This window comes from Scyliorhinus torazame, chromosome 29 (assembly GCF_047496885.1).
Source record: "Scyliorhinus torazame isolate Kashiwa2021f chromosome 29, sScyTor2.1, whole genome shotgun sequence".
In the NCBI taxonomy this organism is placed as follows: domain Eukaryota; kingdom Metazoa; phylum Chordata; class Chondrichthyes; order Carcharhiniformes; family Scyliorhinidae; genus Scyliorhinus; species Scyliorhinus torazame.
This window is the reverse complement of record NC_092735.1, coordinates 11,933,054-11,950,323: the sequence shown is the minus strand read 5'-3', so window position 1 is coordinate 11,950,323 and position 17,270 is coordinate 11,933,054. Positions and strand designations below refer to the sequence as shown.

Genomic DNA, 17,270 nt, shown 5'->3' with positions numbered 1-17,270 from the left:
AATTCCCTCACCTGTTGCCTCGCAAAAGCCCTCAATTGCATGTACCTGAATGCATTCCCTTGGGGCAACCCATATTTGGAACACATTATCAAGTACCTTTGAGATTAAAGACCCCAGAAAATTATTGTTGGCAAAAAGTAATAGGAAATATTAATGTGGACGGCATGGTGGCGCAGTGGTTAGCACTGCTGCTGAGGATCCAGATTCGATCCTGGCCCTGGGCCACTGCTGTCTGGAGTTTACACATTCTCCCCGTGTCTGCGTGGGTTTCACCGCCACAACCCAAAGATGTGCATGGTAGGTGGGTTGGCGATGCTAAATTGCCCCTTAATTGGAAAAAAATAATTGGGTACTCTAAATTTTTTTTAAAAGAGAGAATATTAACCATTTGGAAAGAAAAAGGATCAGGGGAGGACGGAGGCAGACACTTTCAGTGTAAAACATAGTGTACTTGGCAATAGTTAATCCATTGACAATCTAAAGTATCTCAAATTAATAAGAGAGTTAATGTGTATTCTTTCTCCCTGCAGCTTTGGAGAAAGTTAACAATTTTAAAGTATGATATTGATGTGACACTCCGCTAACAACAGCTCCATAAAATCAGCTTTGTATTCCCAGATATCAGTCCTATAATCGGTAATGTTTTTTTAAAATGTCTTGGTTGATTATAGAAGGGTATCCAGTTGATACTAAAACTTAAAATTACAATCAACTTGGGATCGTGCTGTAAGATTGAAAGAGTTGCAAGTGGCTTACTGGAGGAACTGAGCAACCTTTCAGAGGTTAGGTCCCTTTGCGGCTGCAGGGAAGAGAACTTAAAAAGTATTCTTTATTACACAAAAGTCTATATGTTTTTAAATACCGAGAAATATTAAAAAAAGTTCTAGCAATGTTCGGTTCAAAGCACAATACATAAAATAACTCACAAGAAACTTGCTGCAAACGTTGAAATGTAAGTTTCTGCTCAGCCCCCAACCCAAATATGAATGTTAACTCATGATTTCTGCCCCTGTTCCTACTCAAAACACTGACATTCTTCGCATTTGCTAACGAGTGCCAGTAATTTTGGGTGCATCTCTCTCCTTGTTATGTCCCACAGTCAACACAGCACATTGTTCCCTGTTAACTTTCCAATTGAAAATTACATTTTCTGGAATAGATCGTGCCCGTGGATGGCTAATAGAACCAAAGAGGCTCGTAACATGGAACCTCGAGTTTAACAGTAACTCTGTTTAGCAGACTGAAATACCCATATGCAAAATTGCATGTTTCCCCCCATAACAGAGAAGTGAAGTAAGCACCACCAAGTTTCTTAAAAGAACAAACTTCTGTTGTTAGAAAGATAATACTTCCTTTATTATTCATAAAGGCCCCGCCTTCTCAACCTTGCCCCCCGCCTGAGCTGTGGTGATCCTCAAGTTAAACAACCACCGTCAGCTCTCCCCATCAAAAGGGGTAAGCAGCCGATGGTCATCTGGGACTATGGCGACTTTACCTAACGCTTCCTTTATTGAGAAGTCTTCAAATAGTTGAAGGGGGACCATTTGATGAAGTGAAAAGCCTTCTTGTCTCGACAGTTTGGGCCACTTTACAACTAACATCCTGAGGATTTCATGAGCTTTCCAGTGTGAATAAGAGGAAAACAGAAGCTTTCTGAGAATTTGCAAAAATATAATTTAGCAATACAGCTCTTTATCTTTAACATACAGATCCACTGAATTATTGAGAATTGTCAGACCATTAGAAGAAAGCATTGAGTTTAGTCAAACAAAATGCACCATTTTGTTGTATTTGAACTTCCCCCTTTGCAGGAAAGGATAATAGCAAGTAACCAAAGAGTTCACAAAGTAACTGACCATTCAGCCAATCCGAAATCCGAGCAGCTGAAGTCACTTCAATAGCTTGGCTATCTTTGGAAAGTGATTGCGCACACAGACTGAGGGTTCTCCCTGGAAATTGTTTTAGAGGTGGCGCTGCCTATACCCACCATTATCAGTTTTTTAAAAATGAGGTTGGGTACCCACCATTGTCATTTTTGTGAGGATGGGCGCAAAGAATTCAGTGTGAGTGAATGCTCACTTTAGATAAAATGGGGAGAACCCTACATGAAATATGTTTTGAAAAATGTGATATATTTAATACCTTTTAAACGTTGTTTGTACAAATTAGGGAAAATTGTCAATCATGTAACTCACTGACTTACCGAACATCGCTGATAAAAGTGTAATTGAACTCTACTCTGTTTAAAATATGATACATCTCAATTGTTAATCAGTCCTCTGTTCTCAACCATGTACTACTTACTATGTTATGGAGAAATACAGCTTGTAACATTGCATTTTTCACCACCAGGGGGACACCATTGCTTCTCCTTCCTCCAGTGCATTCTGGGTAAGATGACATCACTGACTGTCTTGTGCTCTGCAACTGTTATATACAACTGCCACTGAATTTTGGCTCATAGAGTCATTTTGCTGTAAAATTATAGATAAAACGCTTTAAGTTATATCCAGAATTCCTAAATAAGGGTATAGTTTTTATTCGGTAGATATATACCCAAGTTTAGTGAGTTTCTTGCCACCACTGATCGGAAGCTTCAAATAGACACATGCGTAAGTAGCCACTACAAGAAGAATGCCATAGTCAAGGCGTTGACGCTATATATGTGTGCGTGTGTGTGTATGTGTGTGGATCGAATTTTCAATTCAGTCTGCAAAAAATCGATATGTTGATGAGGTTATAGCATTTTAACTTCGTTCCAATCTAACATTTAAAATTTAATCTTTTAATTAATCATTGAGATGGTAGGAAAGATGAGCTTTTCTTGAAATGATAACATCAGGTAGACACAAAATAAATTTGTCACCACCAATGCATAGACAGATGTACAAAGTAAACACTTCATATTGTAAACCTCCTCTCAGTTTGACTCGGTGGTAGTACTCTCACTGTGAGGTCGTAGGTTACCCCAATATAGAGAATTGAACACAATCCAGGCTGACACTTCCATTAAATGTTGAGGGAGTGCTGCACTTTCATATGTCTTTCTGATGAAATGTTAAACTGAGGCCCCATCTGCTCCCCTGTGTAAAAATATTGTGCAGCACTATTTAAAAGAGTAGGACCTTCTTTTGGTGTCCTGAAAATCATTCACCGCCAGCTAACACCATTTAACTTATTGCTGTTTGTGGGGCTGTGCTTTGTGTAAATTGACCTCGGTCACAGCCGACACATTCCAACACTGGCCATGCTTCAGGAATATTTTACGGCTTTGGAAGCCCTGAAGACATAAAAGGTACTTCAGAAATTAACTTTCTCCCTCTTCACAGAAGAATGTTCTGGTTATTAATCTGGAGTTAATTTCATTTCATAAAGTTCCCAAGTGTTTGCTCAACACAATTATAATACAATTTCAAAATGCCTCGTCATGCTAGCATTCCAGCAATATCAATCGGCGTAATTCGAGTAACGGTACTGGTAAGCCTTTTGGGATAGCAAGAGAAAGGCAAGAAAAAGTCACAACATGTCAGCTGGGTACAATAAGAAAGAGAGCAAGCCTTAATGGGAAAAAATAGTGAAACAGACATAGAATTGTAAAGAAGCTGAAAACATCAATTGTTTGGAAGACAAACCAGATTTTATTGGGGGGTGGGGGTGCGTGGCTTCATTAGATGTAATCCCAATCCCTTTCCTACCCAAAGTTAGTCCACTAGTTGCAGCAGAGAATAAGTGCCTCCTTTTAATTTGAGTGGGCACGACTGCACTATACCATTGGTTTTTAAAATCTTTGGCCTGAACACTGCACAGTATGTAATGATTGACTTGCCAGATAAATGTTTGCAACCTGTTAATCCCAAGAGAGAAAAGGTTTGCATTTATACAGTTCCCATGTTATAGAATCATAGAAGTTACAGTGCAGAAGGAGGCCATTCGGCCCATCGAGTCTGCACCGGCTCTTGGAAAGAGCACCCTACCGAAGCCCACACCTCCACCCTATTCCCCATAACCCAGTAACCCCACCCAACACTAAGGGCAATTTTGGACACTAAGGGCAATTTAGCATGGCCAATCCACCTAACCTGCACATCTTTGGACTGTGGGAGGAAACCGGAGCACCCGGAGGAAACCCACACACACACGGGAAGAACATGCAGACTCCGCACAGACAGTGACCCAAGCTGGGAATCGAACCTGGGACCCTGGAGCTGTGAAGCCAATTGTGCTAACCACTATTCTACCGTGCTGCCCTGTTTGCTTGAAACTTCCTTCAATTCTATTATTGCCCAAAATATGCAGTTCATGAGTCCAGCATGATTGTGTGCTAGTGCATGACCAGGGATTGGCATGTGGGCTCTACATTTCAACCTTTGCAGTTCCCCTGGTTCCATATCTGAGCAATTGAGCTGGAATGGAAGAACATAGTGCTGATAATAGCCAGCACACCTTGATGAAGCCAAATTTGGAAATTCTCGTGAACAGTATGACTGTTGGGTGAGTGATCAGTAAATAAATTGTGGAGTAATTGCATGGGTCCACTAGTTTAATTAAATGGCAAATTAGCTAATTTTATATAATGAAAGATGCAAAAGTCCATGGTATCACTTAAAGCACCTTTTATCAGGATGTCCAATTTCAGCCTAATTTTATGAAAACAGCAGCCTGCATGGACAAGAGATTTGCATTTTACTGACAACATAGATCAATTAAATGTTTTCTCATTGCAGTATTGTGTTATCTCGTGCTGCTAAATTTAAAATTCAGATATAAAACAAGTTTAAAATTTTTGTCTAAAAAGCTGTATGTGAACAATACAAACTTCTTAAATCGTGGCCTTTGAATGCTCAACATCTGTACTTGTTCCTAGCTGTTACCACTGTCTTCCTAATGCATGATTAATTCAATCTGCAGTTAAATTTCTCTTCAGTTATGCAGTTCATTCTTTTTAGCTCATTGCCCCAGTCACTAAATTACATGCCCTGAAAGTGAAATCAGCCATTGTTGATACTATCAGAATGAAATGAAATGAAATGAAAATCACTTATTGTCACAAGTAGGCTTCAATGAAGTTACTGTGAAAAGCCCCTAGTCGCCACATTCCGGCGCCTATTCGGGGAGGCTGGTACGGGAATTGAACCGTGCTGCTGGCCTGCTTGGTCTGCTTTAAAAGCCAGCGATTTAGCCCTAAACCAGCCCGGCAGCACTGGTAACATTAATATTAATTGGAGGTTTTTTAACAAACTGTCAAGTACAGCATTTCTTTTGCCTGTGAAATATCTCTGCAAACCGAATCATTGCCGTTCCTTCGTTTTCCTTCCAGAAAGTATACTTGAGCAATATGAGCAGCACGGTAGCACAGTGGTTAGCACAGTTGTTTCACAGCTCCAGGGGCCCAGGTTCGATTCCTGGCTTAAGTCACTGTCTGTGCGGAGTCTGCACCTTCTCCCCGTGTCTGCGTGGGTTTCCTCCGGGTGCTCCGGTTTCCCGCCACAGTCCAAAGATGTGCAGGTTAGGTGGATTGGCCACGCTAAATTGCCCTTACTGTCCAAACAATATTAAGTGTGGGTTACGGGGATATGGTAGATACGTAGGTTTCAGTAAGGTGGTCTTTGTACGGGCCAGTACAGACTCGATGGGCTGAATGGCCTCCTTCTGCACTGTAAATGCTATGAATATGTAAAGTGCCCCTTCTTCATCCCCTGCTCCCCTCCCTGATCTACCTCGCAAACCCCCTGGGAAAGGCCAGGCGCCACTTGGACTCTGGTAAGCTAACATTGCCACATCATCACCATTTCAACATTGGAAATTTTAGGAACAGGTGATAGACCATTTTTGGTCCATATCAAATCTACCATCCAGCTATATTCCTTGATCCCTTCTTTATCCAGGAGCTAGTTCATGGTGAACTCACGGTGCTATTTTCTTCATTTTCATAAAATTAGAACTTATTCCAGATGTGAAATTGCTGAGTGTGGAATAGGTCTACCTGAGTGCTCTGTTTTGGAAAATACTTTCCCTTAGTTTTTGACCTCGTCATCATTTTATTTGACTGTATCAACTTTATTTTTTAACTGGATCTCCGGAGTCATTTTTTACTCCAGTAACAAGCCGAACTTTAACTTTTACTCGATACTGAGTGCCTGAAACTTGGTTACATTTTCTTTTCTTCCCTTAAGCTCTAAGGGCAGTTACAGTCTTTGTATGGTATAGGTTCCATATTAGGTGACAAACCTCATTTTGTTCTCATAGCAGCTTAAGTGCTAGACTACACAATTTTAAAAAGTGGAATGCCATATTTACAAAATAACAGTTTTTAATTGTGTTTAGTAGGATAAAAGTTGCTTATGCCTCACAGTACTTGTACAACAATTATTGTAGTCGATTGAGACTAGCACGTATACTTCCCATAGCCAAAACTAGTTTTGCTGTGTTGCTTGAGCCACAAAATTCAAAAATAAATAAACTTGATCTGAATGGAAAGTAGATGATTAATTAACTAGATTAGTAAGGTTTAAATTGCTAATTGCTTACATTATTTGTTTGTGGAATGTAGGCACCAATGGCAAATACTGCATTTGTTGCCCATCCCCTAGTTGAATGTGATGGATCCTCCTAACAAGATTATATCTATGCATTCATGAAGCCAATTTTGTCACTTTTCAGGAAATGTCTGAGCCATTCTGAATGGGAGAGACTCCTTAGTCATGTTTAATGGTTAAGGAAGATTATTAGGGAATTTGAGCCTCTGAATTGATATTCAGTACAGTGGTTAGCACTGTTGCCTCACAGCGCCAGGGACCCGGATTTGATTCTGACCTCTGGGTGACTGTTTGGAGTTTGCCCATTCTCCCCATGTCTGTGTGGGTTTCCTCCGGGTGCTCCGGTTTCCTCCCACAGTCCAAAGATGTGCCGGTTAGGTGGATTGGCCATGATAAACTGACACTTGGTGTCCAAAAGTAACCAAAAATAAAAGTGGGTTATGGTGTTCTGGGCTGGGGAGGGCCTGAGACAGGGTGCTCTTTCAGAGGGTCGATGCAGACTCGATGGGCTGAATGGTCCCCAATACTGTAGTAATTCCATGATTCTACTGTATGTTGACCTATTAGGGCATTCCCCACTAACCAGTTGGAAAACCTGGCAGTGTCCAACAGACCATTGCTAAACCAAATTAGTCAGTGACACAGTAGGATTGTGTTTGCCATGTAATAATTATTTTAACCCAGCTCACTCTATAATATCTTCAGTTTTTTGTTTAATTTGAAAAGTTTGTTATCAGTTTACCATTAAGTACTTGATCAATTATGGTTGAAAAGAAAATTAGGCACACAGTGTGCTACACTATTCTACATATCCGCTGCCATGATGGTGTTACTGCAGTATGACCCTTTGATGTTCAACATTGCTTAAGTGAGCTATTTTTTATTTGAAGAAATGAAATTAAAAATGCACTCTTTTGAAAAGAAGCTTAAGTTCAGCTAGGCAGTTTTGATTTGTCTGGAGTAGTATTTTAGCAAATCAGCTAAAATAGGGAATGTTACATGGCTTGTTTCTGTTCCCTTTCTCAGGAGGTATATCGGAATTCCATGCCAGCCTCCAGCTTCCAGCAGCAGAAGCTGCGAGTCTGTGAAGTGTGCTCAGCATACTTAGGTCTTCATGACAATGATCGACGCCTTGCAGACCACTTTGGTGGCAAGCTTCACCTCGGATTCATTGAAATTAGAGAGAAACTCGAAGAGTTGCAGGTGAGGAATTGTGTCATTTGCAAAACCTTGGGAAATGGGAACTAGTCACATCTTTCTTTTAGTAAGTTCACTCCAGCTTACTTTACAGTAGGATTTTAAAAACATAAAGATAATTATTTCGGCAACTTGGTCTGTAATTGGTCCACCATGATAGGTGAAAACCTGCAATACCCCCTGCTTAATGGTCAGGAGGTTGCTAAAGAGGTACAATCTGCCTGCTTAATGAAAAAGATGTTAATGTTCTAAAGATATAGAGAAATGGTTATAAAGAAAGGATATTGATACATGTTCTATATAAAAACAGACCGATCTCGACGAATGTAAAGAAATTAGGTAATGCATTTAGTAGCTTGCCAACATGCCTTTGCTCTGAAAGAAGGGTGTGCACCTCAGGGTGCTATATTCTGTATTGAAAGAAACTGATCTGTTGTTGCAGTTTTCAGTTCCTGTCAAATTTGAATTTTAATGTAACGTCCCTTAACAAATTTTATGAGTAAATTATATTTTTAGAAAAAACTAAACCTGTTTTAGGAGGAAGAGCTAATGCTGGCCATCATCATCAAATGTTGATACTCTAAAAGAGTTGAAAGGCACAATACTTCATATTATCAACTTAATTTCCTGCTCTTTAAAATCTGATAAGATATTTGTTCCTGATGGGATTCCTCCAGTTCCCCTTTCAGTGCATACCTCCTAACTTAATTCCTGCCTTGCACCATTATATTAGGTTCTTTTACTCTATTTTTTTCACCCATTGGAGTTGGTATGAATGTATGATAGTCAGGGCAGGTCTGACTAATCAGCGTGGAATTTTTATTCTGATTTTTATCAAAACATAATTTTTGCATAACCATTACCAACATTTAACAAAATAAAGTGAACGTTAACATTATATAAAGAAAAAAGAACAAGAATCCCCCCCCCGATTGCTGCTGCTGCTGACATTTTAGTGCTCTCCTAGAAAGTCGAGGAACGGCTGCCACCTCTGAGTGAACCCCGTCATGGACCCTCTCAAGGCAAACTTTATTTCTTCTAGACTGAGAAACCTAGCCATGTCACCAATCCAGGTCTCCATACTCAGGGGTTTTGAGTCCCTCCACATTAAAAGGATCCGTCTCCGGGCTACCAGGGAGGCAGAGGCCAAGACCTCGGCCTCTTTCGCTTCCTGAACTCTCGGATCATCTGACACACCAAAGATCGCTGTCTCTGGACTCGGCACCACCCGCGTGTCTAGGATCTTGGACATTGCCTTAGCGAATCCCTGCCAGAATCCTTTAAGAGCCGGACATGCCCAGAACATATGGACATGGTTCGCTGGGCTTCCCGCACACCTCGCACATCTATCCTCAACCCCAAAGAACTTGCTCATTCGCGTTGCCGTCATGTGTGCCCGGTGGACCACCTTAAACTGGATTAAGCTAAGCCTGGCACATGATGAAGATGTCCTTCCCCTCCCCTACCCAGGTGCCGGAGACCACCCTATCTTGTGTCCTACGTGCGGGTAGCAACGGAAATGTCACCACCTGTTTTTTAAGAAAGGCGCGTACCTGAAGGTATCTGAAGGCATTTCCAAGGGGCAAATTAAATTTCTCCTCCAGCGCTATATTAGCCGCCCAGTAGTAGTTGCAAAAATTCAGCAGCCCCCGACTGCGCTCTAGATACAGTCTCTTTACTCGCGGGGTCTTATTTGCCTATACAAATCCCGAAATGATCTTGTTCACCCGCTTAAAGAAGGACTTAGGGATGAAGGTGGGAAGGCACCGGAAGACAAACAAAAATCTGTGGAGGACCGTTATCTTAACGGTCTGCACCCTCCCCGCTAGAGAAAGCAAGAGCATGTCCCACCTTTTAAAGTCCCCCTCCATCTGTTTTACCAGCCGGGATAAGTTAAGCTTGTGGAGAGTATCCCAGTTCCGAGACACCTGTATGCCTAGGTACCGAAAGCTCTTCTCCACCATCTTAAGCGTAAACTCTCCCAGCCTCTTCTCCTGCCCTTTAGCTTGGATCACGAACATCTCGCTTTTTTTCTCGTTTAATTTGTACCCCGAAAAATTGCCGAAGTCCCTCAAAATCTGTATGACCTCCGCCATCCCCTCTAGTGGGTCCGAAATGTACAGGAGCAGATCATCCGCATAGAGCGAGACCCGATGCTCCTCTTCTTCCCTCCCCCGAACCAACCCCTGCCAGTTCTTTGAAGCCCGCAGCGCTGTGGCCAACGGCTCTATTGCAAGGGCGAATAGTAACGGGGAGAGGGGGCACCCCTCGGTGAAGCCTAAAATACTCCGCCCTCACCCTGTTCGTGCATACACTTTCTACGGGGGCCTGATAAAGTAGTTGGACCCACCCTATGAATCCCTCACCGAATCCAAACCTCCTTAGCGTTTCCCACAGGTACTCCAATTCCACCCGGTCAAAGGCTTTCTCTGCATCCATCGCAGCCACTACTTCTGCCTCCCCTCCTTCTGAGGGCATCATAATGTTTAGGAGCCTCCGTACATTGGAGTTCAGTTGCCTGCCCTTAACAAAGCCTGTCTGATCCTCCCCTATCACCCCTCAGACACAGTCCTCAATTCTAGCGGCCAAAATCTTGGCCAGCAATTTGGCATCTACGTTCAAGAGCGATATCGGTCTGTAGGACCCACATTGTAGCGGATCTTTCTCCCGTTTGAGAATGAGTGAAATCGAAGTCTGTGACATTGTTGGGGGGAGGGTCCCTCTTTCTTTAGCCTCGTTAAAGGTCCTTAGCAGGAGTGGACTCAACAGTTCCGAAAATTTCTTGTAGAATTCTACAGCATAGCCATCCGGCCCCGGGGCCTTGCCCAACTGCATACTCCCTAGGCCCTTAACAATCTCCTCCAACTCTATCGGGGCCCCCAGTCCCTCCACCAGATCCTCTTGCACCTTTGGAAACCTCAATTGGTCCATGAATTGCTTCATCCCTTCCCCTCCCGCCGGGGGTTCTGACTCGTACAGTTTACCATAAAACACCCTAAAGACTTCATTTACCCCCTCTGGGCCCAAGACCGTGTTACCTTCCTTATCCCTAACTTCCTGATAGAGGTCTACAAAATTATGAGAGGCATAGACAGAGTGGATAGTCAGAGGTTTTTCCCCAGGGTAGAGGGGTCAATTACTAGGGGGCATAGGTTTAAGGTGCGAGGGGCAAGGTTTTGAGGAGATGTACGAGGTAAGTTTTTTTTTTTTTTTTTTTTTTTTTTTTTTACACAGAGGGTAGTGGGTGCCTGGAACTCGCTGCCGGAGGAGGTGGTGGAAGCGGGGACGATAGTGACGTTTAAGGGGCATCTTGACAAATACATGAATAGGATGGGAATAGAGGGATACGGACCCAGGAAGTGTAGAAGATTTTAGTTTAGACGGGCAGCATGGTCGGTGCAGGCTTGGAGGGCCGAAGGGCCTGTTCCTGTGCTGTACTTTTCTTTGTTCCCCAATTTCCCTGGCCGCCTCTCTCCTACGAAGTTGGTGCGCCAGCATTCTACTCGTTTTCTCCCCATATTCATAGACTGCCCCTTTTACCTTCCTCAGCTGTGCTACCGCTTTCCCTGTGGTCAGCAGATCAAACTCTGCCTGCAGTCTCCGGCGCTCCTTAAGTAGCCTCGTCTCGGGGGTCTCCGCGTAACTCCTGTCTACTCGGAGTATCTCCTCAACTAGCCTCTCTCTCTCTCCACTCTTTCTTCTTCCTATGGGATCTGTTGGAATTAACTCCCCTCTAATAACTGCCTTCAGAGCCTCCCAAACCGTAGTTGCCGTTACCTCTCCGGTATCGTTTGTTTCCAAGTAGTTTTGAATGTTCTTCTTTATCCGCCCACAAACCTCGTCATCCGCTAGCAGTCCCACATCTAGCCTCCAGATTGGTCGCTGCCCTCTCTCTTCACCAAGTCGCAAATCCACCCAGTGCAGAGCATGGTCAGAGACTGCAATGGCCGAGTATTCCATCCCCTCCACCCTTAGGATTAATGCCCTGCTCACAGCAAAAACATCTATACGAGAATAAACTTTGTGGACGTGGGAGAAACAAGAGAACACCTTCGCCCTCGGCTGAGCGAACTTCCATGGGTCTACGCCCTCCACCTGTTCCATGAAACCCCTTATGACCTGGACTTTGACCAGTCCAATGCAGGGTCAATGACTGTGTTGAAGTCACCCCCCATGATCAAATTATGTGAGTCGATAAGTCAGGAATTTTACCCAGCATGCCTCTCATAAATTCCACGTCATCCCAGTTTGGGGCGTAGACGTTCATTAGCACCACCTGGGTCCCCTGCAGCTTCCCAATAACCATTATTATCTGCCCCCTTTATCAGCCACAATAATTCCTGCCTCGAATGCCACCTGTTTACTGACCAGAATTGCTACCCCTCTGGTCTTTGAATCCAGCCCCTAATGGAACACCTGGCCCACCCACCCCTTTCTCAATCTTGTTTGATCTGCGTGTTTAGATGCGTCTCCTGTAGCATGGCTACTTCTGCCTTTAACCCCTTTAGGTGCGAGAACACGCGAGCCCTCTTGACCGGCCCATTCAGACTCCTCACATTCCACGTGCTAAGCCTGGACGGGGGTTAACCCCTCCCCTGCCGACTAGCCAACCCCCTTTTTCGGCCAGCCACGAGCCCGCGTCCCCCGCTTACTCGAGCCCTCCCATTGGAGGCCCCTCACCCGACTCTCCATCTTTTCCCCAAAGTTGGCTCCTCTTCTGTCAGCAAAGCAGCACCATGATCCCAATCCCCCAAGTCAAGCACCAGCTTAACACTAACTCTCCCCCATTACGCTTCCGTGAGTCTGCTGACCCTGGACGCTCCCGCCTCTGTCTCCTATCATCCTGTTGCATTGTTATTGGGGCCCTCTCTGCCAATGGAAAGCCCAATCCCCCCTGCCCAGTGAAACAAAAAAAACAAACCCCGGGCGCTAACCCGGCCCCACAAAAGAAACGGCTCCAGATGCCTGAATAGCAGCCCTCAGTTTAGGGCCCCTCTCTCCCCTCTGTGGCCGAACTCTACAAAAGCCGAGAGCATGTCCAGAGAAACTTGGAACAAGAAAGGGAAACAACATAACAAAGCTCCCTCCGGCTATCAAACAATTAACATTACTCCCAATCTTATGTTATGACAGCATCATGTTACCTATCCCCACCAGAGCGTTTCATCCCAGTGTGGCTGTCCTTTAGCTCGAGTCCAACTTTTCCTGTTTGATAAATGTCTACATCTCGTCCAGTGTATCAAAGTAGTGGTGATGATCTTGATACGTTACCAAAGCCTCGCCGGATGCAGCAGTCCGAACTTCACCCCTTTGTTGTGGAGGGCCATCTTAGCACGGTTGAATCCAGCGCGCCTCTTGGCCAGTTCTGCTCCCAGGTCCTGGTAAATGCGAATTACACTGTTCTCCCACCTGCTGCTCCGCTCCGTTTTAGCCCATCGCAAGACACGTTCCCTGCCTGAGAAGCGGTGAAACCGTACCACCATAGCCCTCGGCGGTTCGTTAGTCTTGGGCTTCCTTGCAAGGACTCATTTCCAGAAGGTATTCAATAAGGTTCCACTCAGGAGATTTATTAGAAAATAATTTAAAGTATGAGAAAAATGGAAGTGACCTTATGTCATGGATTGATGATTGGTTGTGAGGGTAGGAGCCTGAGAGTAGGGATGAAGGAACTGTGCTCTGGTAGGTTGTGACAAATGCTGTTCCCAAGGGATCACTTCGATACTGCTGGGGCCTCGGCATTTCTTCATATATATTCAAGAATGTCAAAAGAGGAGCAAAAACGTTTGGATGTTCTGACCAAAGCTCTGTACACATAATCATTGGTTAGGCCATCGTTAGAATATTGTTTCTAATTTTGACTGCCTTATTTTAGGATGGATTTCAAGGCTGTGAGGGTTGTAGAAAGAAAGATGACTACAAGGGTGAATTAAGCTTTATTAAAACAAGGATGATTTTTAATACAATCTGAAGGTATTCCAATTAGAGGTTTGCTGAGGTAAATAATATCACTTACTGGAAGGAATTTTTAATTTGATGGAGAGATGCCATAAACATTTTGGGGTGATAGTTGTTGGAACTGAAGAAAAAATCCTGGGGTTCAGGGATATTGGTAGGGGTGGGTTGGAAGGCACAACTCGAGCAGTAGTTTCTTGGGAACCATTTGCAAAGATTGTAAATGCAATAAGCAGTGGCCATGGTACAGGTTCTGTGAAGAGCACAATTGGAAATTTTGCAAGACATTGAAAGGGGGAGGACAAGTGGGGTGAAGGTTACTTTTCCCAACAAATTTTATGCAATTGAATGAATCTAAATAATTTTTGAAATGTTTTTCTTCCAATAAGATGTGATGGCATAGGGCAGCACGCTGGCACAGTGGTTAGCGTTGCTGCCTCACGGCGCTGAGGTCCCAGGTTCGATCTCGGCTCTGGGTCACTGTCAGTGTGGGGTTTGCACGTTCTCCCTGTGTTTGCATGCGTTTCGCCCCCACAACCCAAAGATGTGCAGGGTAGGTGGATTGGCCATGCTAAATTGCCCCTTAATTGGAAAAAATTAATTGGATACTCTAAATTTAAAAAAAAAGATGTGAAGGCATTTAAGAGAGTACAAAATATTCATATGACTGGTCCCAAAGAAGAGGAACTTAAGTTACATAGATAGTGGATGAGTTGAAACTTTATTCCTTGGATAAGAGGAGGTGAAAGAAGATTTGATAGAGGTTTTCAAAATCATGGGGACGCTGCACAGAGCAGATAAGGAAAAAAATCTTCCCATTAGTGGAAGGATTGAGAACAAGAGGTCACAGATCTAAGGTAATTGACAAGAGGCAATGGCAACATGATGAAAAACTTTATCATGCAGCAAAAGGGAGATGATGACGTAGTGATAATGTCACTGGACTCGTCATCAGAAGCCCAGGCTAATGCTCTGGGGATGTGGGTTCACATCCCAATACATACAGCATAGTGGAATTTGAATTCGGTTAACAGAAGCAGTCCATCCAGGCTTGGGTTGACAAGTAGCAAATAACTTTGGTGCCACACAAGTGTCAGGCGATGACCCTCTCCAACAAAAGAGGATCTAACCATCGCCGTTTGACATTCAATGGCATTAACATTGCTAGTTTATCCTCATAGTTTATCTTTTCCCTCGTTATTTTTTTTGGGTAATGATTTGTTATTTTTTAAAACTTTCCCAAACCTCTGGCTTATCATTAATCTTTGCCACATTATATATTTTTTTTCTTTAAGTTTAAGACTATCCACTTTGGTTAACTGTGGTTGATTTATCTCCTTCCTAGAATCCTTTTTTCTCACTGGGATATATCTTTGAGTAATTAACTATTTTCAGAAACCTCTGCCATTGCTGATCCACTGTCTTTCCTATTAAACTCCTTTCCCAGTCCAGCTCTGCCCTCATTCCTTTATAATTACCCTTATTTAACTGTAGCACAGTTGTTTCTGACCCAAATTTCTCACTCAAATTGGATACTAAATTTTCCTATGTTTTGGTCATTGCTTCATAGGGTATCTTTTACTCATATTGTTTGTTAAACCTTCCTCATTGCACATTCCCAATCCAAAATAGCCTGGTCCCTGGTTGGATGCACCATTATTCTAGGAAACTGTCTTGAATACACTCTGAATTCTTCCTCATGGCTACCTCTGCCAATTGATTTTCCCAATCTACATGAAGATTAAAGTCACCCATGATGGAAGTACGTCCTTTTTAAAAAAAAAAAAAATACATTTAGAGTACCCAATTCTTTTTTTCCAATTAAGGGGCAATTCACCCACCCTGCAAATCATCTTTTTGGGTTGTGGGGAGGAGCCCACGCAAACACTGGGAGGCAGCAGTACTAACCACTACTCCACCGTTCTGCCTTGGAGTACTGCCTTTTTTTACATGCCTTTATTATCCCATGATTTGTTCTCTGTCCTGACATAGAGCTACTGTTTTGGGGCATATACACTGCTCCCACGAGTGTCTTCTTCCCCTTGTTATTTCTTACCTCCACCCATATGGATTTTACATCTTCCGGCCCAAGATAATTTCTTGGTATTGTACGTATTCCACCTCATACTAACAAAGCTACCCACCACCCTTTCCTTCCTGCCTGTCCTTATGAAGAGTACCATACCCCTGAATATTTAGTTCCGCGTTTTGATCTTGTAACCACGTCTCTGAAATGGCTATAAGATCATACCCATTAATCTCGATATGTGATAGGCAAAAAAATTACAATTCATAGCTTATGTGATTACTGGATTTTGAGGAAACCAATCTCAATTGATATAATTGTTATAGAGACACATCACATTTTCCTCGCCTGCGCTAATTTCCTTTATTATACAGAGGTTTAGTTTGTCCTTCGTTTAACTGACCCTACGTGCCTTTCATTGCCCTCTGGTTCGGTCTATGGTTCCACACGCACGCACACACACCCCCCCCCCCCCCCCGGGTTGCGCAGACCTTTGGTAACAAAAAATAAAAACAATTCTTATTAGGTTACGAACAGGTTTTGGAACAGACCGACAAACTGCCCCCAAGTATCCAGGAAGCCTTCCTCTGACCCTCGGATGGCGTACTTAATGTTCTCCAGGTGGAGAAACTCCGAAAGGTCAGCGGGTCAGTCTGCAGCTTTGGGTGGTGCTGCCGATCGCCATCCGAGCAGGATTCTCCGGCGTGCGATTAGGCAAGCGAAAGCAAGGGCGTTTGCCCCCTTCCCCATGTGTAACTCTGGCTGCTCCGATACCCCGAAGGTTGCCACTATTGGGCATGGCTTCACCCTCACCCCCACAACCTTGGACATTGCCTCGGAGAAGGCTGTCCAGAACCCAGCAAGCTTGGGGCAAGCCCAAAACATGTGGGTGTGGTAGGCCGGGCCCCTCTGGCACCGCTCACATTTGTCCTCCCCCCTCCGGGAAGAACCGGCTCATTCGGGTTCTGGTCAGGTGTGCTCTGTGCACCACTTTGAGCTGCATTAGGCTTGGCCTTGCGCAGAAGGAGGTGGAGGTCACCCTGCTCAGTGCTTCGCTCCAGAGTCCCCATCCTACCTCTGTCCCCAGTTCGTCCTCCCATTTTTGTCTGGTCTCGTCCAGTGGAGTCCGGGCTCTGTCCAGTAGCTGTCCATATATTTTCCCACATAGCCCCCCCTTCTCGTTGCTCTGCCTATCAGGTCCTCTAGTAGTGTGCTTTCTGGGGCCCCAGGGTACCCCACTGAATCTTTGCGGAGGAAGTGTTTTATTTGGAGGTGTCTCATTTCCTGTCTTTTTGCTAGCCTCCACTTCCTCATCAGTTCGTCTAGTGTCGCCAGTCTGTGCCCTACGTAGAAGTCCCTGACCGTCAATGTGCCCCCGTCCCGCCTCCATCTTTTGAAGGTGGTATCTAGCATGGCTGGGGGGAATCTGTGATTGCCGCAGATGGGGGCCATAGGGGACATTTTAGTTATCCCGAAGTGTTGTCTGAGCTGGGTCCATGTTCTCAGCGTGGCTGCTACCACTGGGCTTGTTGTGTATCTTGTTGAGGGGGATGGAGTGC

The 17,270-nt window shown here is 44.1% G+C and overlaps 1 protein-coding gene across 4 annotated transcripts in view; it reads left to right on the top strand.

Annotated features, from left to right (window-relative positions):
* LOC140403867 (putative RNA-binding protein Luc7-like 2) overlaps positions 1–17,270 on the top strand; it is a 111,954-nt gene that overhangs the window by 71,372 nt on the left and 23,312 nt on the right. For all 4 annotated transcript variants that reach the window (XM_072492073.1, XM_072492076.1, XM_072492075.1 and 1 more), the window contains 2 exons: positions 2,353–2,391; positions 7,563–7,739. In XM_072492073.1, the coding sequence (XP_072348174.1) occupies positions 2,353–2,391; positions 7,563–7,739 (216 nt within the window). The remainder of the gene's footprint in view (positions 1–2,352; positions 2,392–7,562; positions 7,740–17,270) is intronic.